At 42.5% G+C, this 27500-nt stretch overlaps 1 protein-coding gene across 3 annotated transcripts in view; it reads right to left on the bottom strand.

Annotated features, from left to right (window-relative positions):
* abr (ABR activator of RhoGEF and GTPase) overlaps positions 1-27500 on the bottom strand; it is a 140356-nt gene that overhangs the window by 74042 nt on the left and 38814 nt on the right. For 2 of the 3 annotated variants that reach the window (XM_017459642.3, XM_017459644.3), the window contains exon 2: positions 8189-8364. In XM_017459642.3, the coding sequence (XP_017315131.1) occupies positions 8189-8364 (176 nt within the window). Of the gene's footprint in view, positions 1-3870; positions 4335-8188; positions 8365-27500 lie in introns of those variants that run through there. The other variant, XM_053676830.1, reaches the window with a different exon arrangement.

Here is a 27500-nt window from a genome sequence, read left to right as displayed (position 1 = left end):
GAGAAAGAGAAAATGTCACACTCAGACTGTTCCAAATAAAGTGGACCTACTTTATATAGTCAGTCAGTTACATCATTTAACAGACTAACCCAATAACACGGCTGTATTTAACGAGCTCGGAGCGCCCACACGGGCCAAATATCAGACCAAAGCACAAAGTTATGAGTGGCCTGTAAAGTTACAGCATATAAAAGAACAAACAGTGGCTGTGTTTACAGAGAGGAAACGTACCACCCCAGTGACTAACTGCTACTAAATGAGAAAGCTGCTAAATATAGTGGCCAATTTCCTGACCATACACTCATCCCACACTTCGCTCAGGTTGAGAACAGTATGCTGTGTGACTATGAAAGTTTATCCTTTACACACACACATATATATACATCTAATACACCAGTGCACTGCGATCTGGCATGAAGGTTATTTCGGCTGACTTCTGGATTGTTTTAATGACCTCATGCTCTAAACATGTTACTATGTTGCTTATAATGTACGTTGAATGTCGTTGCAAATACCTGAAATGTTCACCTAACGTGTACACTTCATGGATAAAGAGGGTTTAATTTGGTTCTAACCTGAGGCCATGAACCTGGACACCAAAAAAAGAACAATAAAGCATTAAATATGCACTAATTTGCAGATTTTTACCAAGTAGAATTAAGGCCGAATTTGTATTTATTTATTATTATTATTATTATTATTATTATTTTATTTTTTACAGTTTATCCAATGGGTCCTGGAATTGTAAAAATGTTTATAAGAAATAGTTCTACGGAAGAAATGTCACTTAAGATCAAAACTATGAGTGTTTTAAAATAAGATTTAACTTACACTTTTTTTTACTTTGAAATATATTCACTGTAAATGTTGTTTTTTTTTAAACCGTATGTATAAAAAAAGAAAATATTATATAAGAAATTCCGTGACATTTTTCGATTTTGATAAGCTTTTGCGTGACCTTCAGCCGTTATGATCGCACAACAGTTTATCAATATCTCACTAGCTGACGGAATTGTTTTTTTGGTTGTGCTACCACAAGAAACCAACAACAATAACAACAACAACAAAAAAAACATGTCCATGTTTGTGATTTTTGCTGTAGCACAACCAATGGTCACACAACGGTAAAAAAGTGAATTTACTTTCAATTTATTAAAAAAAAAAAAAAAAAAAAAAACGTGTAAAAAAATGAATATATTGTATTTTTATGGCTAAAATATTACTTTCAATTATAATGATTAAAAAAAATTGATTTTTTTTTATTTAAAAAAAAAAAAAAAAAAAAAAAAAAAATCGATCAAATTCTGGCTTTAAGTCCAATTACACAAAATGATATAAATATAAAAATACCACGTTTCAGGCTACAAAACTCATATGAAAATAACGAATGTGGAAAATTCCAACAGAATCCTAGGAACGAATATTTCAGCATGGATCAATACGTCATCCATGAAAATAAAAAATAAAAAAAAAAGTAAAAGGGAAAGAAACACTCTTCAGATAACTCGAGAAGGAAATGCCTACATGTTTTGGGAATAAAATTTCCAGCAACTGCTCAACATACGGAAGTTAAAATTTTTCCCACGAACGTCTTGATCGAAACTTTCTCCACCGTCCTGTTTCAGTAGTTACTGTACGGTCTTGTTGTTGGCACACGCTTGCACGTGCACTTTATGCAGAAATGTGTACAGCGGGTCTAATATACACGTATAAAAGCCACTTGACTTGACGCTTCGAGTGTGAGAAATTGTTCCTCGCTTCCTCACACGGGGTTACTTTGGAGACCTTATAGTCCCGAGGTTGGCGGTGACCCACTGGAGGATTCCTAACGTATGACATTTATAGTGTCGCGGCCTCAAAGTACCTCAGCTTTGGTTTATAATCTCCGCACATCTGAAGCGCGTCATCGGGTCCTTATCATTTCAGTGCAACCGAACAGATAAAGTCTCTCGGACGGGCGGGGGAGCCGTCTTTGAGATTATACCGCGGGCCGATGACGTGACTTCACCGCTTTTAGTTTTTGGACTGATAATACGTTACGAGACGTAGCAGAAATCTGCGACCTTTACGTAATTGCTAACCTTTAGTGTGCATCGTTTACCGCCACTTGCTCCGAAATCACACGTTCATAATAATGTACTGAAGTTATACAGCTATACGGATTAGCCGTTTGTGGATTAGCGGTTGCTATAGAAACGATTACTAGAACAAGCGCGCTGATATAAACCCGTGAATCTGGAATACTTCCAGGATCCGGATTAGTTACCTGTATAGCTTTGTGTATTTATTGGATTGGTTTTACACTGCTGGGATTTTGTACCGTACGGATTCGTGAGTACAGGACCAGCGTCCTGTTACGCTGTCGCGTTGTGGGGCGTCAGACGTGATATTCCATCCCGATGCGTTACGGACGGACGCCGTCGCTTTCGACTTGGACGTACATCCCGGACACGTCTCTTCACTAACCCGCTCCGTGCTCAGAGACGAGCTTACATCGGTTGTCGATTTTAATAAAGGAAGCAGGACATCGCGGGACCGTTCACCAGACATGCCGAGACGGTTTGCATTTCGAGGTGAAGACGCCGCTGCCCCCGTGATGTCAGGTAAACACGGCAGGACAGAAGCGCCATTCTTTAGATCTCACCAAACCAGGATTACAGTTTATTCAAAGTTTATTCAAAGAGCTCCGGTTAGAAGGAGGTGTTGCGGAAAATTGCGGCTTTGTGCTCCACGTCAGATGTTCTGGAAATCTGAAACCCAGATTCGGTTCGCTCGAGTCTTTCAAAGACAAAGACATCGACCTCTTGTGTGTGAATACTCTGAACAGGAGCACAATGATGTATGATGTAGATTACAGGTAATAATGGCCAAAGGTTTAGGACACCTGACTAACCATCATACACGCACGTCGGCCTTCCCTAAAGCTGATTCGCATAATTATATAGGAAGTCTCTGTACGCTGTAGCATTACAACTTCCCCTTACTGGAAGCAGGAAAATCGAGCTATACGAAGACCATGGAGTGGAAGACGGTTCCAAGGTTGGAGTAGAAGAACCGGAGCGTCCTGCCCAGAGCCGTGACCTCAACCTTACTGGAACACCGACTGCACCCTGACCTTCCACACCCACCCAACATCAGCCTGACCTCACTAATGCTCTTGTAACGAATGAGCGCAAATCTCACGGCCACGCTCCGAATGAATGAATGAATGAATGAATGAATGAATGAATGTGATGATCAGGTGTCACCAATCGTTGGGCTGTTTAGTGTATTAGTGTATCATCACGACACCTATAGACAGTTCTATTATATAGAGTCGCGTGTATCGTGACTTAAAGTTCGCTCAGGTTCCCGTTTCCTCCCACCTCACCCCCGCCCGGGATAGACTCTGGATCCACCTCTAGCTTGACCGGGACTGGAGACGGACCAATGGAGTTTCCATCTCTTAATTCCACAGCTTAATTTAAAAGAGATTCAAACAAATATCGGCAGGAAGTACATCGTGTGTATTGGCAACCCGCAAGTGCAATCCAGAACTTCCGGTACTTTCCTAATGAAAACTTCGGTAGTGTGTTTTGGGCCACGAGGATGTGAAGTGCACCAGGACTGGCGTTATCTCAAGTGTGTGCGCTCTTTATCTCTCGTTCTATTGACTCTAATGAAGCAAGGCAGCCGAGACGGGGATGGTCCTTGACAGCCAGGGCAGTTAAGCTGTGAAATATTACCAACACTACACACACACGGCAAATAGTGATGTCGCTCTGTGAGGAACGACGGACTTTCCGCTTCTTCTCAAACCCACAGCGAGCACTGCCGGTAATCAAGCAGCAGCAGGAACAGCAGAGAGAGTGCTTTTTCATTCATTCTCACCTTAAACGCGCTAGGACTGCACGGCAAGTCCGGGTCCCCGTCGTCCTCGAACACGTCCTCATCCTCTAGAACTTTGTCCAGCAAGCCCAGCACTTCTTCTTCTCCCTCCTCCATTCTGTGGCCTTATCAGGCTCACGCGCTCCCTCTCCCTCTCTGTCGTTCTCTCTCGCTCTACTTTGCTCGTGTCTTTCTTCTCAGCCCACCACTTGCTCGCCGAGCTCCATCCGTCTCGTCTTTCTGAGACTCCTCCACAAGCTTGTTGCCTTCCTTCCTTCCTGCACTCGTTCTTTCTGCCTTTCCTCTGTCGCTTTTAGTTTGGTTTTTTGCTTGTTTTCGTTTTCCCAGTGCACGCGCAGCTCTCTTCCTTTCTCGACTGCACACAACCACACATGTACCCACACACCCACACGCTAACCGGACCTCTAATACAGACACACCCGCCCAGGTCTCCTCCTACTGCTTACTCTTCCTGGTGTGTGTGTGTGTGTGTGTGTGTGTGTGTGTCACCTCCACTTCCGTACTGATCTGAATGAGCTCGCTCTCTCTCGCTCTCACATGCCTGCTCACTAGAGCAAAAGGCATCAGACTAGAAAAGTCCCCAGAAGTCACCACAGTTTAGCTTCTCTTTCTTCTATTTCTTTTGGCATTCATCACGAGCAGGACATCTGAAAAGTCCAATCTAATCTCCAGCTGGTTGAACATTTGAAAACCGCACCGTTGCAGTCGGACCCCGCTGCTTCATACGTCACGTAAAACTCTCGATAGTGTTCTCGCTTCTGGTTGGTCGGAATGTGTGGTTCTGATTGGACACCGCTTTGGGGGCGTGTCAACTAAACTACCCAGGCTGCATCGGTTTAATATACTTGATGAACGAAAGCATGAAACCCACAATCAATAACACACACACACACACACACACACACACATTAAAGCTTCTAGCATGTCGCCTCAGCGCACTCTCTTGGAGAAGTGCGGCTTTTGTGCTCACCACACACACACACACACACACCACTGCTGCGCGATCACACACGCCTGTTCACACGCTCGTGCTCAGCCTGATGAACGTTCTGCCCAATGACGATTAGGAAACTATACCGGCTCGTCGGCCGGTGCCTTTTCCTTCCAGCACTTTCCATGAGCTCGGACTGAGGGAAAAGGAGAAGTAAGAGTAAAGACGCAGTGTGTTGCACAACGCCGATTCCTCTTTTGGAGCAGACCCGTGGGAGTTCCTTCACTCAGGAACACGGTCGCACGTGACGTCCGAACTTTTCTTAAGGTTAAGATTTGTATTGGTTAGTGAGAGTTGGACGGACTGCTCCACGAACCTGGAAGTAGAGACTTCAGTGGCACGGATGGTGGAGAGCGCTCTGGATGCGCTTCTCTGTGTAATTCCAGTGTTTGTACTTCGCAGTGGAAATTACTGTCGTACTTACTAACTTACTCGGTCAGTACGTTAGTGCGTAATTAATATTTGAGGTTTGGGTATATAGTCATGCGACTTATTTCGAGATGAGCTCTCAGGGGCGGCACGGAGCCGCAAACATCCTCCTCCTCGAGATGTCCATCCAAATCTCACTCGCCGATGAGAGTAAATCGCTGTCAAGCCCCGCCCATATGTGAGGTTTGTGCCAGAATGGCGAACGTAAACTTGTCAGACCGTGCATTTTTATTTCAAGACCGCGGTACGTTTTCGCCGCAGACTTCACCGTTTTCAGTTCCAAAACAGTCTTCTCCTCTCTCTCGTTGTACATTGTTGTTCGTTTCTTGAAAAGTTACGCTCAGTACTTTCGGCACAAAGTTTAATTCCATCGTAAACGTGCACGTCCGGATTACAATCTATGGATCTAATTAAAGCTAAATGAAAGGAGTCTAAACGGTGGTGCACAATGTGCTTTGTGTACACAGCTTTCAGAAATGAGAAAACACTGCCAAACTTTTTTTCCCCACTCAATAGCACTGCTGCACGTCTGGAGTTTCACCACTAGATGGCGATAAATCTATTTGTAGTTTGAAGCTCCTGTGGAATCTAAACCCGTTAAAAACCAGTCAGGCAAACAAACCTCAATTATACACCATGAGTTATGTGTTTTATGACCGCATACTGTCCACACTCTCTCACTCACTCTCTCTCTCTCGCTCAGTCTCTCTCTCTCTCTCTCTCTCTCTGAAGCTCACACCTGCACACGGTCACAATGAGCCCACTGTGAGGAGAACAGAGTTCCAGTGTGTATTGGCTTACTGCTTTGACGTTTTCATCAAATGCTAGCCGTAGAGTTCGAAAATTAGTAAGAGGATTGCTCACACACACACAAACACACACGACTACCATATACACCTAGACAATAAAGAAGTCTAACTGTTTGTTGAAGTGTATCTGTTCGTCTAGCTCAGAGCTTCTCAACCTTTTGCAACTAAAGCCCCCCCGAGCCTCCCCTATCATGTGGACCCCCCCCCATATTGGAGGAGACCAGGTATAATGATTATCTATTCTATATAATATCTGTCTATATATAACCTAATCTATAATCTGTTTAGATAGATAAGATTTTTTTTTATTATTGTTTTTGTACTTTTTTTAAATTACTTTTCATAACTTATGATTTTTTATGACTTTTATAAAACTATATAATGGACAGGTATGGAACATGAGTTATTAAAAATGTTTCTGAACACTATAACTACTTTGAACAAGAGAACCAGGCTGTAATAACGTGAACTATTCTACATGTAAAACATGCTGCATTACATTTGTCTTGCGTTCCAAAAACTTTAAATGATGTAAATTAGCGGAAGGGCGCGTCTCGTAATCCAGGACGTTGTTAAATCTCCGTCTCTCGGCCCCTCACTGAACTGAGCACATGCGGAGAGAGGTGAGAGTGCAGTGGGAAAGCAGGACAGTACTGGGGACATTTGGAAAGTTGCCAAGGTTTGTCCAAAACGTCGATAGAATTGTCGTTGGGTGCTTTTATTTTTGCAAATAAGTCACTAAAGGGGTCTGAAAAGGCGCTAAGATGGCAACACTGGTCTGCATTGACCGCTAGATAAAAGGCAGACTAAGCTCCGCCTCTCCACAGCAAAAAGTAAATACAGAGGGCAATAAAATACACAGAGTACCCAAATGATGCCCTGTCTGGTTTTTTTTTTCTTGAAAACAATTTGCGCCCCCCTCTCCCCCCGGGTTGAGAACCACTGGTCTAGCTGGATTGACAATGTCTTGATAACCTCCCACACAGGAAAGCACAGCGTCACTGTCTTAAGTGCTCAATGACTCAGACCTCTGCTGTGTCTGAGTATTAATAAGCGGAGACATGGTGTCATGGTGTCGGGAGTTTCTTGTGGTGCGATTAACCCTGTGCGACATAAAGACCGCGTGTGGATACATCGTTTCGAGAAGGTCGACCGATAGTGGATTTTACCGATGCTGTACCTGCCGATAACCGACTGACAGACCGAATGAGAACGTAACACTCCGAGTAAAATATCGCTGAACTTTATTACAAAAATAAAAACAGTACTGACTGTACCATGAAAATGTACTGTACTTTTTTTTAGTGAAACAGATATATAAATATTAATATATATTAAAGTAAATAAAAGATATGCATCCAAATTGAATCAAAAAGCAACGCTCCAAATAACAAATAAAAATAAAGACATCCAAAAAAAAAAAAAAAAAAAAAAAACACTTCAAATAACACAACAAAATTAGTCAGTGAGTTTTTATTTCACCTCTGGAGGCCGCTCTCGTGCTGTATAACGATGTCGCTCCGGCAACCGAAATGACCAGGAAAAACCACCTGTTTCAATCGAGATGCTCGTTTTACAACCGAACGAACCGCGAAGCCGTTTGAGTCTGCCTAAAGATTCGCACATCTCGATATCGATATATCGATTTAACATGGACATTGTGAGAAACGATTTCATGATGCACTTTTCTTAGATTATCGTCGGTATGTTTACATTTTTAATAAAATCACAAATGAAATGGAACCGAATGGATGCCGTTGGTTTGAACGGAATTTTTTTTAGAAATCTTCTTGGACTTTGTGGGCGTTGAAGAAAAGCATCGTCGGACTCAGTTTAACGGTTTGTTTTACTACGGTTTTACAGACAGTTCGCTAGCTAAATTGTACATCGTGATCATAGAAATGTCCTCGAGTACCGTGATACGATACTTTTGTCATATTGCCCAGCCCTGGATGAAGTTCAACCCCTTCCCTACACAACACGTCAGAAATACTGTGGATGAAAATATGTACACTGGAGCGCTTCGAAAGTTGTCAACATCATCGTCATCATCATCATCAAATACACTTACCCCAGGAAGTAGGCTCTCAGGTGGTGTAGGGGACACGGCGTCTCCGTCAGGCCGGACGCACAGCTGCGGGGACATCGTGGGAGACTCGTCGATGAAGGGCATGGTCTCTGAGCCATCCTGCGACTTCCTGTCCTCCGCCCCGTCTCCCTCATAGCCGTCTGTGTTGTAGTTGAAATCTGCAGGTGGGGAAACAAGACGTGATTATTAAGAGCGGACAGAAAGCGGCGCTGTAACATGTCACGGGACCACAATTGACGTCAACGAGACGAATAATTGTGTCCATTTTTCAAGAAAACGACTGCATAGATTAAACAGAGTACGAATCACCACTGCTTTTGAGACTTTTGGCATGCTCCATACGCGTCCACCATACACTTAAAGGGGCTCTTTCTCAACTGGCGTCAAACGTCGTTGCCACTTTCAAGAATGGAGGGTGTGAAGAGAAACAAACCTACAGCAGACGGTACAAACAACTGAAATAACACAAAAGTCCTGCTGTGAAAAAGCGATTCACTGCACCGTCTCTCTTAGTTCAAATGGAAAACGTTCCCACGTGCTGGCGCACGCAAACACCTCGCCTAGGAAACGGACAGTCCCTGATGGGCGGGGCCTGAGCCTGTCTTTCCCAGTGGCGGCGGCGGCGGCGTCGAGCTGGTTACTACGACGACTGGCGTCAAGCGAATGGTAATTCAGGACCCATAAACCACTCGAATATCAAGATGTCGTGTGCTCGTAGACTATGGAAAGCACGCACACACGCACACACATATCCTTCTTCTTGAATAAAACAGGAATTACTATTTGTCAAAAAAGCTCCATGATAAGAGAAATATTATCGGTACTCTCTTATTAGCTTAATGTGACAGAATTCAATAGGGGGGGAGAAAGAGGAAGAAGCAAATGAAGTGGCGCAGTCATGCAAGCAAAACAGGAGTATTTACATACAAACAGTACAGGTGTGTGATTAAAGCAGACCGAGGGACGCGGCGACTTGTGTACATGCAAAAACACACAGCAGGGATATGTACAGAATTATCCTAGTCCCCGCACACACACCCCCCAACAAAACAAAAACTGAACAGTCCTCCTAATAAAACGCGGCTTATTTTGGTCTCAGACGACAAAAGGATGTGTGCACTGGAGCTGTCCAGTAGCTTTGAAGCATAAGGATCGGGTATTTTGTTAGACTTCTGTCTGCATTGAAAACACTGAAAACATGTCAAGTATAGTATAGTACAGTAAAGTATAGCACAGTATAGTATAACAGTATAGTATAGTACGGTACAGTAAAGTATAGCACAGTATAGTATAACAGTATAGTATAGTACGGTACAGTAAAGTATAGCACAGTATAGTATAACAGTATAGTATAGTACGGTACAGTAAAGTATAGCACAGTATAGTATAACAGTATAGTATAGTACGGTACAGTAAAGTATAGTACAGTATAGTATAACAGTATAGTATAGTACGGTACAGTAAAGTATAGCACAGTATAGTATCCTAACCCTAACCCTAACCCTAACACAGTATGGTACAGTACAGTATGGTCCAGTATAGTCTCGTACATTATAGTATGGTATTGTACAGTATGGCATAGTACAGTATAGTATGGTAAAGTATGGTATAGTACAGTACAGTCCAGTATAGTCTCGTACATTATAGTATGGTATAGTATAGTATCGTACAGTATGGTATAGTATCGTACAGTATGGTATAGTATCGTACAGTATGGTATAGTATAGTACAGTATAATATGGTCCAGTATAGTCTCGTACATTATAGTATGGTATTGTACAGTATGGCATAGTACAGTATAGTATGGTAAAGTATGGTATAGTATAGTACAGTATGGTCCAGTATAGTCTCGTACATTATAGTATGGTATGGTATAGTACAGTACAGTATGGTATAGTACAGTACGGTAAAGTATAGTACAGATTAATATGGTACAGTATAGTACGGTATAGTACAGTATAGTATATACTATACACGCAGAGGTCGACCAATCAGTTTTCATGATTATTCGGCACCGATTCGGGTGATCAGTACGAAAGCGGTCTCTAGAGGTGAAATAAAAACTATTGCTGATTCATTTTGTTGTGATATTTGTGGTAAGTGTTTTTGATTCAATTTCGGATGTCTCTGCTTTATGTTATTTGGACTGTTACGTTCTGTATGTATATATTTTATTTACATGAACATTTATGAACAGTTAATATATATTAATATTTATAATGATTTCATTTTAAAAAGTACTGCGCATTTGCATGGTACAGTCAGTACTGTTTATGTTCTGAAATGAAGTACTGTTTATGTTCTGTAATAAATCGGTCGGTGGTACACACGGGTCAACGTACATTCAAACGTGCATAGTCTTTCTATGTCCGTCTCTTTCTCGGTTTGTCTCTACATTTCTCTGTCGTCCACTCTGTCTCTCTCTCCCTCTGTTCCTCTCTATCTTTGTCATTCTCTCTCCCTCTATATATATATACACACACATACATACATACACACACACGTCTCTCTCAGTATGTTCTTCTCTCTATACGTATCTCTCTCTCTCTCTCTCTCGGTCTCTCTGTCTGTTTGTCTCTCAGTCTATCTCTCCCTCACACACACACACACACACACACACACACACACACACACACACACACACACACACAAGCACAAATCTTACCCTGTGGAGAGATTAAAGAGCGCAGGACGCACGCAGCCTCAAAAAAGAAAGCCATGCGCTCAGTACTCAGCGAATGAACAACACCTCAGGGATGTCAAATGTACAACTACTCCTCTCTCTCTCTCTCTCTCTCTCTCTCTCTCTCTCTCTCTCTCTCTCTCTCTCTCTCTCACACACACACACACACACACACACACAAATGTAAATCCCATGGTGCACTTACATGGGGAAGTTCAGCAGGTACTGTGTGAGGAAACTAAAGGTCATGTGACAGATTATAACCAGTCAGATAGATATTGGTGTAAAGTCACATTACACACACACACACTTTTTTGCAGTGTATAATGCAGACAGACCAGTTATGGACGACTAGATGAAGAAGGAATGGCTGTGTGTGTGTGCTCCTCTACTTCAGTCATCTGCAGTTTCTCTCCTTGGGCTGGGATGAGTTTGACAAATTGCTTTCTACTGCGTCTTGAACTCACCGTCCACACACACACACACACACACACACACACTCCTCTCTAAAGGTTTTTGTAGCTCACCTGTGCGTGTGCGTGGGTGTGTTTGCTTGGATGCAAACAACCCTGTGCCTCATACACTAGCGTGTTTCCTCAGTTTAGCCCGTTTTTACAACTGAAGCAAATCTCGCACTGGTCCTGTAAACATAGCGTAACATACAGTGCAACACTAGATTGTACGCTTCACTCACCGACTTTACACAGAAGTTTACAGCCGCTGCAGCTATTTCTTTATTATTTTAAAACCTACAAACAAACAAGCAAACGAATACATCATGTCATTCTGCTTAGTCAACATTCCTCTGTACATTAGTGAATAAAGTCAATAAAGCAGAAAGGGAACGACCACATGGTGTGTGTGTGTGTGTGTGTGTGTGTGTGTGTGTGTGTGTGTGTGAGAGAGTGTGTGTGAGAGAGAGTGTGTAAGTGTGTGTGTGTGTGAGAGTGTGTGTGAGAGTGAGTGTGTGTGAGAGAGAGTGTGTAAGTGTGTGTGTGTGTGAGAGTGTGTGTGAGAGTGAGTGTGTGTGAGAGAGAGTGTGTCTAAGTGTAGTATAGTACAGTATAGTATATTATGGTACAGCATGGTATAGCACAGTATGGTATAGTACAGTATAGTATGGTACAGCATGGTATAGCACGGTATAGTATAGTACCATATGGTATAGTATGGTACAGTATGGTATAATACCATATGGTATAGTACAGTATGGTATAGTACCGTATGGTATAGTATGGTACAGTATGGTACAGTATGGTATAATACCATATGGTATAGTACAGTATGGTATAGTATAGTACCGTATGGTATATTATGGTACAGTATGGTATAATACCATATGGTATAGTACAGTATGGTATAATACCATATGGTATAGTACCGTATGGTATAGTATGGTACAGTATGGTATAATACCATATGGTATAGTACAGTATGGTATATTATGGTACAGTATGGTATAATACCATATGGTATAGTACCGTATGGTATAGCACGGTATAGTATAGTACCGTATGGTATAGTATAGTACAATATAGTATGGTACAGTATATGGTACAGTATAGTATAGCACGGTATAGTATAGTACCGTATGGTATAGTATAGCATAGGTAATTATTGTACAGTATAGTATTGTATGGAATAGTACCGTACAGTATAGTATATTATGGTACAGTATAGTATATTATGGTACAGTATAGTATGGTATAATATATGGTACAGCATAGTAAAGCATGGTATAGTACCGTATGGTATAGTATAGTACAATATAGTATGGTACAGTATATGGTACAGTATAGTATAGCATGGTATAGTATAGTACCGTATGGTATAGTATAGCATAGGTAATTATTGTACAGTATAGTATTGTATGGAATAGTACCGTACAGTATAGTATATTATGGTACAGTATAGTATATTATGGTACAGTATAGTATATTATGGTACAGTATAGTATGGTATAATATATGGTACAGCATAGTATAGCATGGTATAGTACCGTATGGTATAGTATAGTACAATATAGTATGGTACAGTATATGGTACAGTATAGTATAGCATGGTATAGTATAGTACCGTATGGTATAGTACAGTACAGCACGGTATAGTATAGTACCGTATGGTATAGTATATTATGGTACAGTATAGTACCGTATAGTATATGTCTCTCTCTCCCATGAGTGGATCAGTAGTAAGCAATGAACAATTTTAGATTGCAATTTTAGAAAACAAAACAAAGCAGAAAAATGTTAAATGTCAAATGACAAACAGGTCACGTTTCAGACCAAAGCCAAAAATGACAGCATGGTCTACGGGTAATACTGCTTCATTTTCAAAGCAAAGCTTTAAGCAGAACATAAGAAACTAACAGTGTGACTTCCATTTTCTCTATGACGGATTTTTTTTGTTTGTTTAGTACTGAATTCTCATTTCTGAGGTATCCTCAGAGTGCTTGCTAATTCGCGAGAGCAGAGAAAGCACTACTTTTCACACAGCCATGGCGTGACGAATAGCGCTAAGCTTCATTGCATAACCCGAAGGATTATGGGTCGTGTGCTGACGATGCCACCGCTGTGTCTTTAAGCGACCGCGCGGTACTCCTGTCAGCTCCCATCCCTCAAACACTCGCTCGCTCGCCCCGCGGGCCGCGCTTCCCGGGCGTCGATCAGCCGCTTGTTGCCATGGCGAGATGCAGAGCTGCCATGACAACTTGGAAAGGCTTTTCACGCAATCGGATGCTGTGCGGCAATTTAAGCGGTCGGAGTCGCTATTTATAGGCTAAACAGTGGCACGAACGTCACACGCGCTTCAAGGGAGCGAATTCCAACACAATGGAGTTCGATTACGGAATTACAGCTGGGAAAAACGTTATTAAAAGAAACAATACCGTATTAGGACGACTGCAAGTGACAGCCGGAACTACTTTCGGAGCCGCTGTTAAAGAAAATGAATCAACACCTTCTGACCAATCAGAGCAAGAAGCAACAGTTATTTTAAAGCTAGAAGAAGCAAGAATTACTCTGGAACCAATTTAATCAATTAGACTCTTCCTGGCTCTTTATATCTGCCAAGCAATATAAAATATGTTAGAAGGTTAAAATAGTAAGACAAAAAGACTTTGGACCATGGAGACATGTTCTCGTTCTCGTTCTCTCTCTCTCTCTCTCTCATTGTAGTCAGCAACTCGGCACAATTACTGATGTCATCTGCCAGAGCCTTTATGTGTCTGGGGAGCCTTGTATAATTCAGCCCCTTTCTGGCAGTCATTCTGTTAACACACACACACACACACACACACACTATGTACACACAAACACACACACGAACACACACCGAGCCTGATTTCATACGCTGAAGATGCTCAGAGAGCCATTAAATTGAGGAAATGTAATCTGAGGCGTTAATTGCTGAAACGCTGGGCGACTGGAAGAGGGCGGAGTCTTAAACACTTTTTGAGAGAAAGGGCGGTTAGGGTAAAGGAAGCAGTTTGACACCAGAGGACAATTTGTTCCAGGATTCGTCACAGAGCACTTTTCGGCAATCACTCTGTACTTGAGTACCCATGCCGAGTTTGGGAACTATTCGTGCTCAAGTATCAGGCGTATGCCGGGCCAGGACAATCATGGAGGTAGATAAGAAAAGTCCAGAGCACTGGTTAATCAAGCGGTCTCACAGACGTCCTGATTAATGTCTGTGGCTGGAGTGGCTTCGCTCCTGGAACAAAAAACTCCCGCTGTAGATTAATGTAGTGTGCTGGAGTTTCTCGGTCTTTTAAGAAGTGAAGCAATTATGGTTGAGTAAATGGGTGTGTTTAAAATCAATGAATCGTTTGTTCAGAGTTCCGAGCGTCATACCGATGTTTAGAGTGACGTCCCGATGTTTAGAGTGACGTGGTGGTGTTTTGAGTGACGTCCCGATGTTGAGTGACGTGGTGGTGTTTTGAGTGACGTCCCGATGTTGAGTGACGTGGTGGTGCTTAGAGTGACGTCCCGATGTTTAGAGTGACGTCCCGATGTTTAGAGTGACGTCCCGATGTTTAGAGTGACGTGGTGGTGTTTTGAGTGACGTGGTGGTGCTTAGAGTGACGTGGTGGTGCTTAGAGTGACGTCCCGGTGTTTAAAGTGACGTCCCGATGTTTAGAGTGACGTGGTGGTGTTTAGAGTGACGTGGTGGTGCTTAGAGTGACGTCCCGGTGTTTAAAGTGACGTCCCGATGTTTAGAGTGACGTGGTGGTGCTTAGAGTGACGTCCCCTCTGTTTAGAGTGACGTCCCGGTGTTTATCATATACAAAAACACATATACGCACAGCCACACACTGCTACCACCATACGCTTCAACGTCAAGATAAACGTGGTAAACGTGTAGGCAGATAGACTCGATAAAGCTAGACGCCACGCTCACACACACATCTTCTCGTGTACATTATTACTAGTCTGTATTGTTAGTCTTCTGCTGTGGTCCAAAAAACTTAACAACCTACAGAAGAGAAGTTGGGAACTGGGAATTATATTTCAGCAGCAGCAGGATGGGAAGTGTGTGTGTGAATGAGAGAGAGAGAGAGAGAGAGAGAGAGAGGGAGAGAGAGATGCCTGCAAAAGTGTGATATCCTTCCTCAGCAAATGTCTATGAAGAGATATATTCTAGAAATGCATTGCTTAATCTCTTCCTCCCTCTCTTCTTCTATCTCGGTCCCTCACCGCTGCTTGAAATGAACCAGGCATGAAGCTTTGATCCATGTTATTCCTTTTTGCCCTTTTGAAGAAGTGGAGGCTCCTCTAATACCCACCCCTAGTTATGAGGGCTGAGCATGTGTGTGTGTGTGTGTGTGTGTGTGTGTGTGTGTGTGTGTGTGCAGAAAGGAAGAGCGATCGAACGATAAGCACTAATAAGAAGAAAACAGCATGTCTAAAAGAAAGAAAAATCGGCATGGATATGAGCGAGAGAGCGAGAGAGAGAGAGAGAGAGGTGCAAGTGGGCGTCGGCCTGTTGACAAACTCGCCAGTCCCACCATCTGTGCTCTTCTTAAAGATGAGAGAAAGAACCAAAACAACAGCGAACGCCTCACGATACCCCACTCACCACAAGCACACGTCACAGAAAGATCAACACAAACGGCTAAACGAAATGGATTCCTTATGGAAATGACGAAGGGGCGCGTTAAGGCGCGGTCCTTCGTCACGTTTCTTGCCGCGAAATGTTTGCGCACAGTCGCTCTGTACAAGACAATCTGCTGCATTTATATAGAAATATAAAAAAAAACTGATATGCAAAATACTCTAAGAGAACATATTTCAGCTGAGGAACGGAAGTTTCGAATACGTTTTATGTATGCATGTCTCTCTCTCTCACGGAACACATAACACATACACTTAACGTAAATATCTGAAATCAGCCAATCACGTCGCAACAGGGCGTTTGCGCCGTTTCTTGGGAACGTAAACAAGCTGCGTTTATTTTTGTCTTATTAATTAGAACGTAAGCAATAAAGGAATCTGACTCGGAAATGGATCGGGGAATAACTTAGAAACTAGGTAGAAATGGATCAAAACTTTGTAAAAAAATAAATAAATAAATAAATAAATAAATAAATAAATAAAGCTCCGACATTGGAATGTCAACCCCACTCCGTCATCGATTAGGTCATCAACTCAGAGCGTAAACACACTTACAAGTACAACAACAGGCCTTTGTTATTAGTACCAGCACTAATACGTCTAAGAATCGGCTAATAACGATCACAAGCTCAGGAAATAAGTCGGAATGAAGCTGTTGCGTAATCGTATTACGCCGGTGCTCCAAAATTTGATAACGTTTCACAAGTCTGCAATTCAACCTGTGACGGCAAGCCGATATCCAAGTTTTGTAAGTTGAAAACTTACGATCGGCATTTGAAAGTGATGTTCACGAAGGTATTTTGTCTTGCGTCTGTACAAATCGTACGTATTCTGTTCTGTAATTGTTGTGCACTTGCGCCAGGCTGACCGTCACAATGAGCTGCTCTTATAGATGTTTAGCGCTGAATTGTACTCTGAGCCAACACCCCAGATTAGTTTAGTGCCTGGCTAAAACTTTGGCCAGACTTCCATTGATTGGTCGAGGAACAGCCATGGCCGGAATACGTTCCGTCAGAACTCCAGCACTGTGTGTTATTCAATACTTTTCAGCAAGCGTCGATGCTCACTGGCGGTCGGACCAATGTTCTCGTTTAAACCGATGGTAAGCGTGTTTCCGTGTTTATCGCAAAGTCCTCGTGATAGACTGCAGGTAAAAGTGGCACCGATAAGTTTTGGAGATTTGCCCTGATTTAAAAACACACTAGGATTTCTAATTTCTTCAGCAAGTAACTCCTGCCTCTGGTAGCTAGCTATTTTTTATTTCATTATTCCTGGATGGGCGTGCCAGGTAGTGTCGGGTCAGTTCAGGAGTGTGTCCTGTGACTACATTATTTAAATAATGCCAAGAACCTGATTAAAAGATTTGGGAAATCAGGTTGAGAATGTAGCCTTAGTTACATGACAATAGAGGAAGGTGCTCCACCACATACGGTTAAAGCGGTGAGGGATTTTCCCCTCCTCTGGGGAGTGAGAAAATGAGAGCGGGACAGGCGTTCTGCTCAGTGAGTATAATAAATCAAGTATAAGGATGGAGTGGAGTTTTTCCTACGAAAGGTCAACAGAATGCTGGAGAGATGAGCGATATTACGCGACCATAACATTATTTATGATACGGGTGCGCTGGTGAAATTCTCTATGCTGATTGGTGAAAAGGTGTTGATTCATTTTCTAGCACTGCGTGACTATGATGTAGTGCAAGATTTAAGGCAAATCACAGATATATATGAATGTGCTTACTCGAATACATTACTGTTTCTATACTAACAATTTGCTTCACGGAGGATGTTTCGTGTAATTCAATGCTAACATTTTGTTTAGAGGAACTAAACTAAGTTCCATGCGGAAGATTTAGGTAAGGAGACGTCTATTCGAGAAGAATTTCCAGCGCCAGCAATTAACCTCAAAAGATCAAATGGCGTTTATACATTTACAGCTACTATCACGCAAGTGATGAGAGAAACTAACGAACTAGTGGTTCTCGCTGTATTAAATGTAACTATAAACGGATAAAAAGTACGAGGCCTTGTTCGACAGATTGTAATGAATCCATCAGCTGCTTTCCTGACTGCAGTTATCAGGAGAACAGCATGAATAGCCTGAAAAAAGTCTCTGGGAAGCAATAACTGATGCCTCTACCAATCTGTGCACCCACCTAGCCCACACTGTTACCATGGCAACAACGCAGCACAACCTACATGGCCCAATTAGCCCACAGCGGAATGACGTGTATTAAACTTATCAGGGCCGGAAAGATTCTTTATTCAGCTGCGAAAGACGAGTGAGACGATCCTCAATTAGAAATCCGTTATTCTTCCCATCAATTTACCAATTTACACCGATTCATTACCAACGTTACCCAGACTGTGATTTGGTTTTTAATTATAAACCAGCACAGACGCTTCACGACGGGTCACGGTGACGAACGGACAGTCTCGTAAGATCTGATGAGCACCTTGCGTTTATTCTCCTCCTGCTGAACAGCGGGCTGAAGTGCAAAGCTGGCGCATTGAAAGCTTTTCATTAGCTGGATTTAATTAGGCTAATTACACAAATGGGAAAACATGGCAGGCAGTCAACAGGAACGCCGGTTTGAGGAGTTAAGTAAAGCGGGCCAGCCTGGGGGCAGAGAATTGAACAGATACGCATGATGGACTGAGGTGAGCATCAGCGCTAAAGAGGTGAAGAATGGCGTGTTCAAATGGCCAAAAGAGAACGGTCACACAATCGTTTAGACTTCGCCCGGACGTGCGGATCAAATCCGTGAATTATAAGTACGAATTACTGGACACGTCTGAAATCCACAGCAAGAACGACGAGGATGGAAAACAGCCTTGGAAGTACCTGAGCCTGGAGCCGCAAATGGGAATCCCGTCTCCTGTCCGCAACCACAAGTGGACACTGACATGGCAAAATCACAATGCACCTAATGAAACAATCCAAAAGGCACAGAAACTCAGAAAACTCCTTCTTTCATTGGTCAGTCCATCCCTTTTCCACACCGCTTATCCCGGGGAAGTCGGGGCACAAGGCAGGGGACGCCGTGGATGGGGTGCCAACCCATCGCAGGGTGCAATCCCACCCCCACACACACACCAGACAATTCAGAGATCCTACAATGCATGTCTTTGGAATGGAGGAGGAAACCGGAGTACCAGGAGGAAACACCAGAAGCATGGGGAGAACGTGTAAGCTCTGTGGAAACAGGGTGGAGGCGGAGGGCGGGAGTTGAACCCCCAACCCGGAGGTGTGAGGCAAACGTGCTAACCACTAAGCCACCGTGCTTGCACCTAGCTAACAAGCTACTACTGTAGATCAAGCCACGCCTCTGGGGACGTTATAAATACGCTTCTAGACAGCATTTAATTGGACGATCTCGGAGCTGTGACTAGTTAAGAATCATCGAAACTTTATGACCGTTTTCCAAGAAGCGATTAACTAGAATTGCCAAAAACGTACGTCTTTTTTTTTTTTTTTTTTTTAAACACAAAAAGCTCCGTTCGATTTCAGGCGCACTTGAAGCATTAAGAGGACGTCGTTGTATTGTAGCCATTCTGTCATCCGAATCTTTGAAAGCGAGGAATTTTATGTCACAAGAGAGGTCAGAGTAGTCAGGAAAAGCCACACTAGTGTCTCAAAATAAAAAAATAAAAAAGTATTGTCCAGTCATAGGAAAGCACGGTCAATGCTAAGCGATATGTTGACGGATCAATCGAGCCAAAACAGGCCGTGGACCAATATAGCAGGTGAAGTATTTATATACACACACATACACATACACACACACACACACACGTCAATAATGCATTAGACTGAAATATCACTAAATACATTACGATATTCCTGGAGGCACTGGGATTCAAGCTCAGGAGGTTCAAGAACCTTGGAGAACGGCTAGATTTTGGTCTAAAGTGACTACGAGTACTTTTTTCCATTCACTGTAAGAGAAAACACCCCAGTGTGTCACACTAAATAGATTATTATTTTAAAAAAAAACGTTTCTTAACACTGACACGTCCGTGACCAGCACTTGGGCTGATGAGACAGAATGAGAAGCGATCGATGTTTAGTCCATTCTGCTGAAAGTTAAAAATACAAATTCTGCTGAATGCTAAAAAAATCCACATTCCACACTGAGGGAAGCTTGAGAGCTTGGAGGAGGTTCAGACACTTCAGGCTGCTCTGACATTTTAAAGCTGATCGCACAATACATATTTATATCATATTCTATGCATTGGATGTATGCAAATATCACACACACACACACACACACACACACACACACACACACACACAACAGTAAGAGTAAAATCTCCTCGGAAAGGTCAGATCACACTGGCGTGTGTAAAAACATAAAGGGTACAGTTACCTGGCTAAGAAGGTACCGTTCCTCAATCAGAGAACCAAACGGATACAGTTTCTGTGCCCAAAAGGTACTGTTCCTCAATCAGAGACCTAAAGGGTACTGTTACTGGGCTAAAAAGGTACCGTTCCTCAATTAGAGACCTAAAGGGTACAGTTACTGGGCTAAAAAGGTACTGTTCCTCAATCAGAGACCTAAAGGGTACTGTTACTGGGCTAAAAAGGTACCGTTCCTCAATTAGAGACCTAAAGGGTACAGTTACTGGGCTAAAAAGGTACTGTTCCTCAATCAGAGAACCAAACGGATACAGTTTCTGTGCCCAAAAGGTACTGTTCCTCAATCAGAGACCTAAAGGGTACTGTTACTGGGCTAAAAAGGTACTTTTCCTCAATGAGAGAGCTAAAGGGTACAGTTACTGGGCTAAAACGTTACCGTTCCTCAATGAGAGACCTAAAGGGTACAGTTACTGGGCTAAAACGTTACCGTTCCTCAATTAGAGACCTAAAGGGTACTGTTACTGGGCTAAAAAGGTACTGTTCCTCAATCAGAGAACCAAACGGATACAGTTTCTGTGCCCAAAAGGTACTGTTCCTCAATCAGAGACCTAAAGGGTACAGTTACTGGGCTAAAACGTTACCGTTCCTCAATCAGAGACCTAAAGGGTACAGTTACTGGGCTAAAACGTTACCGTTCCTCAATCAGAGACCTAAAGGGTACAGTTACTGGGCTAAAACGTTACCGTTCCTCAATTAGAGACCTAAAGGGTACAGTTACTGGGCTAAAAAGGTACCGTTCCTCAATCAGAGACCTAAAGAGTACAGTTACTGGGCCAAAAAGGTTCTGTACATCAATCAGAGACCTAAAGGGTACAGTTACTGGGCCAAAAAGGTTCTGTACATCAATCAGAGACCTAAAGGGTACAGTTACTGGGCTAAAAAGGTACCGTTCCTCAATCAGAGACCTAAAGGGTACAGTTACTGGGCCAAAAAGGTTCTGTACATCAATCAGAGACCAAAAACAGACTAATGCCATTCCACAAATGTAGCACTCCTGGGCCAAAATGTACCATTCCTTATTCAGACACCAAAAAAAGGTATAGTTACCGGTCCAACAAGGTACTTTTCCAAAAAAAAAAAAAAAGACTGGAATACACCCTCCCATAGCCACAAAGTACTGATACCGAGTCGAAATGTACTGTTCCTCAACCTGGATCTACCCCAATTCCCCCTTCAGTGATTTCTAGCAGAGAATTTATTTCAGCGTGGCTGGTTCTTTGTCTCGTTTTAGATTTACAGCCACAATTCGCTCCCATAGAAAGGACGATACATTAAAAATAAATAAACAAACAAATAAATAAATAAATTCAAAAGAGTGAGAAAAACACTGATAAAACACAACGGCAAAACAGAATGGAAATAAGGGGAAGATGAAGAGAAAACAAGAGAGACAGAGATGTGATTAACCATTTCCACTGTGAGAACAGCACCACTCAGACTCTTACTAATGGATCCCAATCTCGCCACACCTCTCTTCTCCCTCCATCACTCCATCCCTCCATCACTCCATCACTTCCACTCTACTGGTCTGAATCACCGCCTGACTTCCTGATAAAATGCAAACACATGAATGCTGCTATTGGCTGGATTGTAGTGCGTGGGGTCTGTGATTGGTTAAGTCCATGAGCGGAGGCTAAGAAGACCTCGGTTACAAACCAGATGAGGGTAGGGCAGGGCAGGGAAGGGCAGGACACACACACACACACACACACACACACACACACACACACAGCCAAATGAGCCCCTGTGGACAAAGGACCCTCAAACAGCAACCTGAAGCAAACAGGCTCAGACAAGCTCTCTCTCTCTCTTTCACACACACACACACACACACACACACACACACACACTCTAGTGTCAAGTTTCCTATAATGATTAACTACACTTGACATCATGAACTTGACGAGGACTGGCTGTCGCCCGGATGATAATTGTCAGTATAAGGTCATGTGACAGGAAACAGTGGTCATCACATCAACCTTCAGGATTTAACAAGGAGCTATACACTTGCAACAAGACCCCCCCCCACCACCACCACCAGCACCAAACACACCCCTATACATCAGCACTCTCCATGTTTTGGGAATTCTTTTCGATTGTACGTGTTTTTCACGAGTCATTTCTCCTGATGGCTTCTGGAGAGCCAGGCTGCTGTACTGCAGAACAATAAATGATTAAATGTGACGCAGGCAGGTGCTACTGCATCTTACACACACCCACGCTAGCAGCGAAAAACGCTCAAACTCTCCCTCACTCGGTGAACTCCCGCGATAAATCTTTCCAAAGCCTCGGCTGTTACATAAACACCATCCGCCACCTCTGCACTTGTCCTTTCGTTCCCGTTCTCTCTGCTTCTCTGCGCTCCAAACTGATCTCGACTGATCCCAGCTATAACTGATGCTTGTGTCTTTATTTGTTTGTTTGTTTTTTCCTTCCCTGAATTCTGTTTCTGCTTTAAGGAGATGGTGTACACCGAGGGTACTTTCTGCACTCGTTTCTATAGTTACGGAGCGAAAGAGTGAGGAGAACTTGAACACGGCACAAAGCGAGTGAAGAATGAAATACCAGTGGGAGTGATAAGAGTGTAGATTATGTGTGCTGCCCACACACACACACACACACACACACACACACACACACACGACAAAAAGCTTTCAAAAGAGTCTGGTTAATGTTTGAAGCAAACACGTTACATCATGTAGAAGCATACAAGCACAATACTCAAAACCCCACCTGTTTCCACTTCATCTGACGGACATTTCAACTGACCAATCACAGAGCTTCATCCGGAGACCGACTCAAGAAAGCTGAACAACCAGAAATTTAGAGAAGACGTCATCCGCTAAGACTTTACATGAAATGGTGCATAAATGTTTATTGAGAAATTGTGTTTGTTTATAATATACTGTTGCTGTTGCTATATGATATTATTATTATTATTACTATTGTTGCTGCTGTAGGAATTATTATATTGTTTCTGTAGCTGTTATTAGTGTTGTTGCTGTAGTTGTTATTATTAGTGTTGTTGCTGTAGCTGTTAGTGTTGCTGTAGCTGTTATTAGTGTTGTTGCTGTAGCTGTTAGTGTTGCTGTAGCTGTTATTAGTGTTGTTGCTGTAGCTGTTATTAGTGTTGTTGTTGTAGCTGTTATTAGTGTTGTTGCTGTAGCTGTTATTACTGTTGTTGCTGTAGCTGTTATTAGTGTTGTTGCTGTAGCTGTTATTAGTGTTGTTGCTGTAGCTGTTATTAGTGTTGTTGTTGTAGCTGTTATTAGTGATGTTGCTGTAGCTGTTATTAGTGTTGTTGTTGTAGCTGTTATTAGTGTTGTTGCTGTAGCTGTTATTAGTGTTGTTGCTGTAGCTGTTATTAGTGTTGTTGCTGTAGCTGTTATTAGTGTTGTTGTTGTAGCTGTTATTAGTGATGTTGCTGTAGCTGTTATTAGTGATGTTGCTGTAGCTGTTATTAGTGATGTTGCTGTAGCTGTTATTAGTGTTGTTGTTGTAGCTGTTATTAGTGTTGTTGCTGTAGCTGTTATTAGTGTTGTTGTTGTAGCTGTTATTAGTGTTGTTGCTGTAGCTGTTATTAGTGTTGTTGTTGTAGCTGTTATTAGTGATGTTGCTGTAGCTGTTATTAGTGTTGTTGTTGTAGCTGTTATTAGTGTTGTTGCTGTAGCTGTTATTAGTGTTGTTGCTGTAGCTGTTTAGTGTTGTTGCTGTAGCTGTTATTAGTGTTGTTGTTGTAGCTGTTATTAGTGTTGTTGCTGTAGCTGTTATTAGTGTTGTTGCTGTAGCTGTTATTAGTGTTGTTGCTGTAGCTGTTATTAGTGTTGTTGCTGTAGCTGTTATTAGTGTTGTTGCTGTAGCTGTTATTAGTGTTGTTGCTGTAGCTGTTATTAGTGTTGTTGTTGTAGCTGTTATTAGTGTTGTTGCTGTAGCTGTTATTAGTGTTGTTGCTGTAGCTGTTATTAGTGTTGTTGCTGTAGCTGTTATTAGTGTTGTTGCTGTAGCTGTTAGTGTTGTTGTAGTGGTTATTCGTGTTGTTGCTGTAGCTCTTATTATTAGTGTTGTTGCTGTAGCTCTTATTATTAGTGTTGTTGCTGTAGCTGTTATTAGTGTTGTTGCTGTAGCTGTTATTAGTGTTGTTGCTGTAGCTGTTATTACTGTTGTTGCTGTAGCTGTTATTACTGTTGTTGCTGTAGCTGTTATTACTGTTGTTGCTGTAGCTGTTATTAGTGTTGTTGCTGTAGCTGTTATTAGTGTTGTTGCTGTAGCTGTTATTAAATATTGTTGTTGCTGTACCTACTGTAGCTGTAATTACTGTTGTTGCTGTACCTGTTATTTTGTAGTGTTGTTCCTGCTGTAGCTGTTATTGTTTCTGCTGTAGCTGTTATTAATATTATTGTTGTTGTTGCTGTACCTCTTGTAGCTGTTATTATTATTATTATTATTATTATTATTATTGTTGCTGTAGCTGTTATTATTATTATTGTTGCTGTAGCTGTTATTATTATTATTGTTGCTGTAGCTGTTATTATCGTTGTTGCTGCTGTAGCTGTTATTATTATTATTATTATTGTTGCTGTACCTGTTGTTATTATTATTATTATTATTATTATTATTATTATTATTATTGTTGTTGCTGTAGCTGTTATTATTATTGTTGCTGTAGCTGTTATTATCGTTGTTGCTGCTGTAGCTGTTATTATTATTATTATTGTTGCTGTACCTGTTATTATTATTATTATTATTATTATTATTATTGTTGCTGTAGCTGTTATTATTATTATTGTTGCTGTAGCTGTTATTATTATTATTATTATTATTATTATTGTTGCTGTACCTGTTATTATTATTATTATTATTATTATTATTATTGTTGATGTTGCTGCTACTCCACATGTCCTCCCTAAAGCATCACTGCAAATCAATATAGCATTCTTCTGACTAATTACCTGCATCCTATGATGAAACATTTCTATTCTAATGAGCGTGGTCTCTTCCAGGATGACCCCGCCCCCGTCCACAAAGGCTCTCTGAATGGTTTGAGGAGGAAGTTCATATTACTACACACACATCTGGTTCAGCATCCACACACGTACAGAGGTGAGAAGATGAGATGATATAAGATAGATACTCGATCCTTAGACACACGAAGTCCACACGGGCAAATAAAAAAAATATATATATTATTTCGGCACGAAGGGTAATAAACCCTGCGGTCACAGACAGACGGAAACACTTACATTTCCGCAGGTCCTTTATTAATCACGAAAGCCACTTAATATTTAATAAATCACACATAAATATTGCAGAGGATTAGTGTTTTATGGAAAGGTCTCACCTCAGGGTCGGTGGAGAAGGAAAATAGGTTAATAGTAGCAGACGTTGCTGTTATCACAATAATAGCGGTGTTAAATGTGCTCTCAGCCAATTAACGCTCGTGTGAGAAACCGCTGATGGGGAGAGAGGGGGAAAGTGGGGCATTTTTCTTTTCTTTTTTTTTTTAAAAAATGTATAAACCCTTTTTTGCCGTTTAATACGGTTGGATTCTTATAAGCGAAAACAATCACACACCCTCTTTAACTGGGACCGACAGCCACAAAAGGCCACGCCTCCTTCACTGAGACTGACGGGCACACAAACCACGCCTCTTTCACTGGGACTGGCGGGCATAAAAGGCCACGCCTCCACCACTGGGACTGACGGGCACACAAACCACGCCTCTTTCACAGGAACTGACAGTTACCGAGACCACGCAAACACGTCCGAGGAGTCTTACAATACGACGAGCGTAAACGCTTTCGTCACGCCGTGCCTATAACGAGATCTCATTGTGCTCGCGGAACTGTCCATGTCCGTCGGTAATATGCAGTGATCTCGATTCTATCCCAAAAGGTTTCACGATTGAAGGTTTACGCCTCCATGAAAACTGGGCTCCGCGCAATACGTGCGGATTTAAACCTGAGCTCGCTGGGGGAGGCGCGTTTATTAATGTCTGTTGGGAAACCTCCTTCTTTATATGCATTAAACCAGCCTCGGCTCCATCACGTAGAAGCGGTGGTGTGAAATTGGGCAGAGGGAGGAGTGTTTATAAAGGATTAGCCCGTCCCTGGTTAACTGCCCCCCCCCCCCCAACCCCTCCCCTCCCCCTCCCCTCCCCTCCCATTCAGTTTTCCTTTCCGGAACACTTTGTACCTTTCTGCACCTCTACAGATCTTTAAATGAATCCTTTACACCGACGTGAACACGGATCATATCCGTAAGGGAGTCACGACGTGACCATCGGCTGCGGTAAACACGCCGGACCTTACTGGAGGGAAAGCTAAGACGCGCTGTATTCCCGAGAAAACGTGCACTGACGACTTTACCCCGAGAGCCGGATGACGAATAAAGCCAAGAGATTCGATACAGCGACAACACAATATTAGATCAGCGCACACACACACACACTAGATCAGGACGATATTGTGACGCATGCCATTTTCTTAATATGTCTTACGTGTCCCAGTGTTTGGAATCACGTGATATTTTAACAAACGCCTAGCGTTCGGTTTCCGTGTTGCGATCCCTGGTCATCGCGATTTCAGGTCTTTCCCCGTTGCAGAAAACACGTCGAGCGCCGCAAACATCTGTCGAGTGACTTTATTCACACGACAGCGCTGCTCAATTCTCCAAGCTGATTGGTCAAGATGTGAATCGGTTTTGTGCTCATACGTTATTGTTTCCATAGGAACCGCTTTCGCGGGGATGCGTGTATGCCGATACGACACGCTGAAGTTTTCTGTGAGGAGACGTCGATCTACGCGACTCTCTCGGAACTTCCCACCTCGCGCTAAGACGAGCTGGAGAGAATCCGCCGGGGTTCACGCGAGACCCCGGGCCCGGCACGCGACCTCGCACCGACGCGTCCGCTCGCAGCATCGCCCGGAAACAAATCGGCGCTTCTTTATTTTTAAACGCGTTCATATTGTGCGCGTACTAATACGCGAACATATTATCTAGTATAGCCAGCTATAGTTCGCGCGCATTATTATATGCGTTGTTACGATTCAACTTCCAGGTTGAGTCGAACGCAGCACTGGCA

The sequence above is a fragment of the Ictalurus punctatus genome, chromosome 28 (assembly GCF_001660625.3).
Source record: "Ictalurus punctatus breed USDA103 chromosome 28, Coco_2.0, whole genome shotgun sequence".
In the NCBI taxonomy this organism is placed as follows: Eukaryota; Metazoa; Chordata; class Actinopteri; order Siluriformes; family Ictaluridae; genus Ictalurus; species Ictalurus punctatus.
The sequence above is the reverse complement of the archived record's forward strand: the minus strand, read 5'-3'. Positions and strand labels throughout refer to the sequence as shown.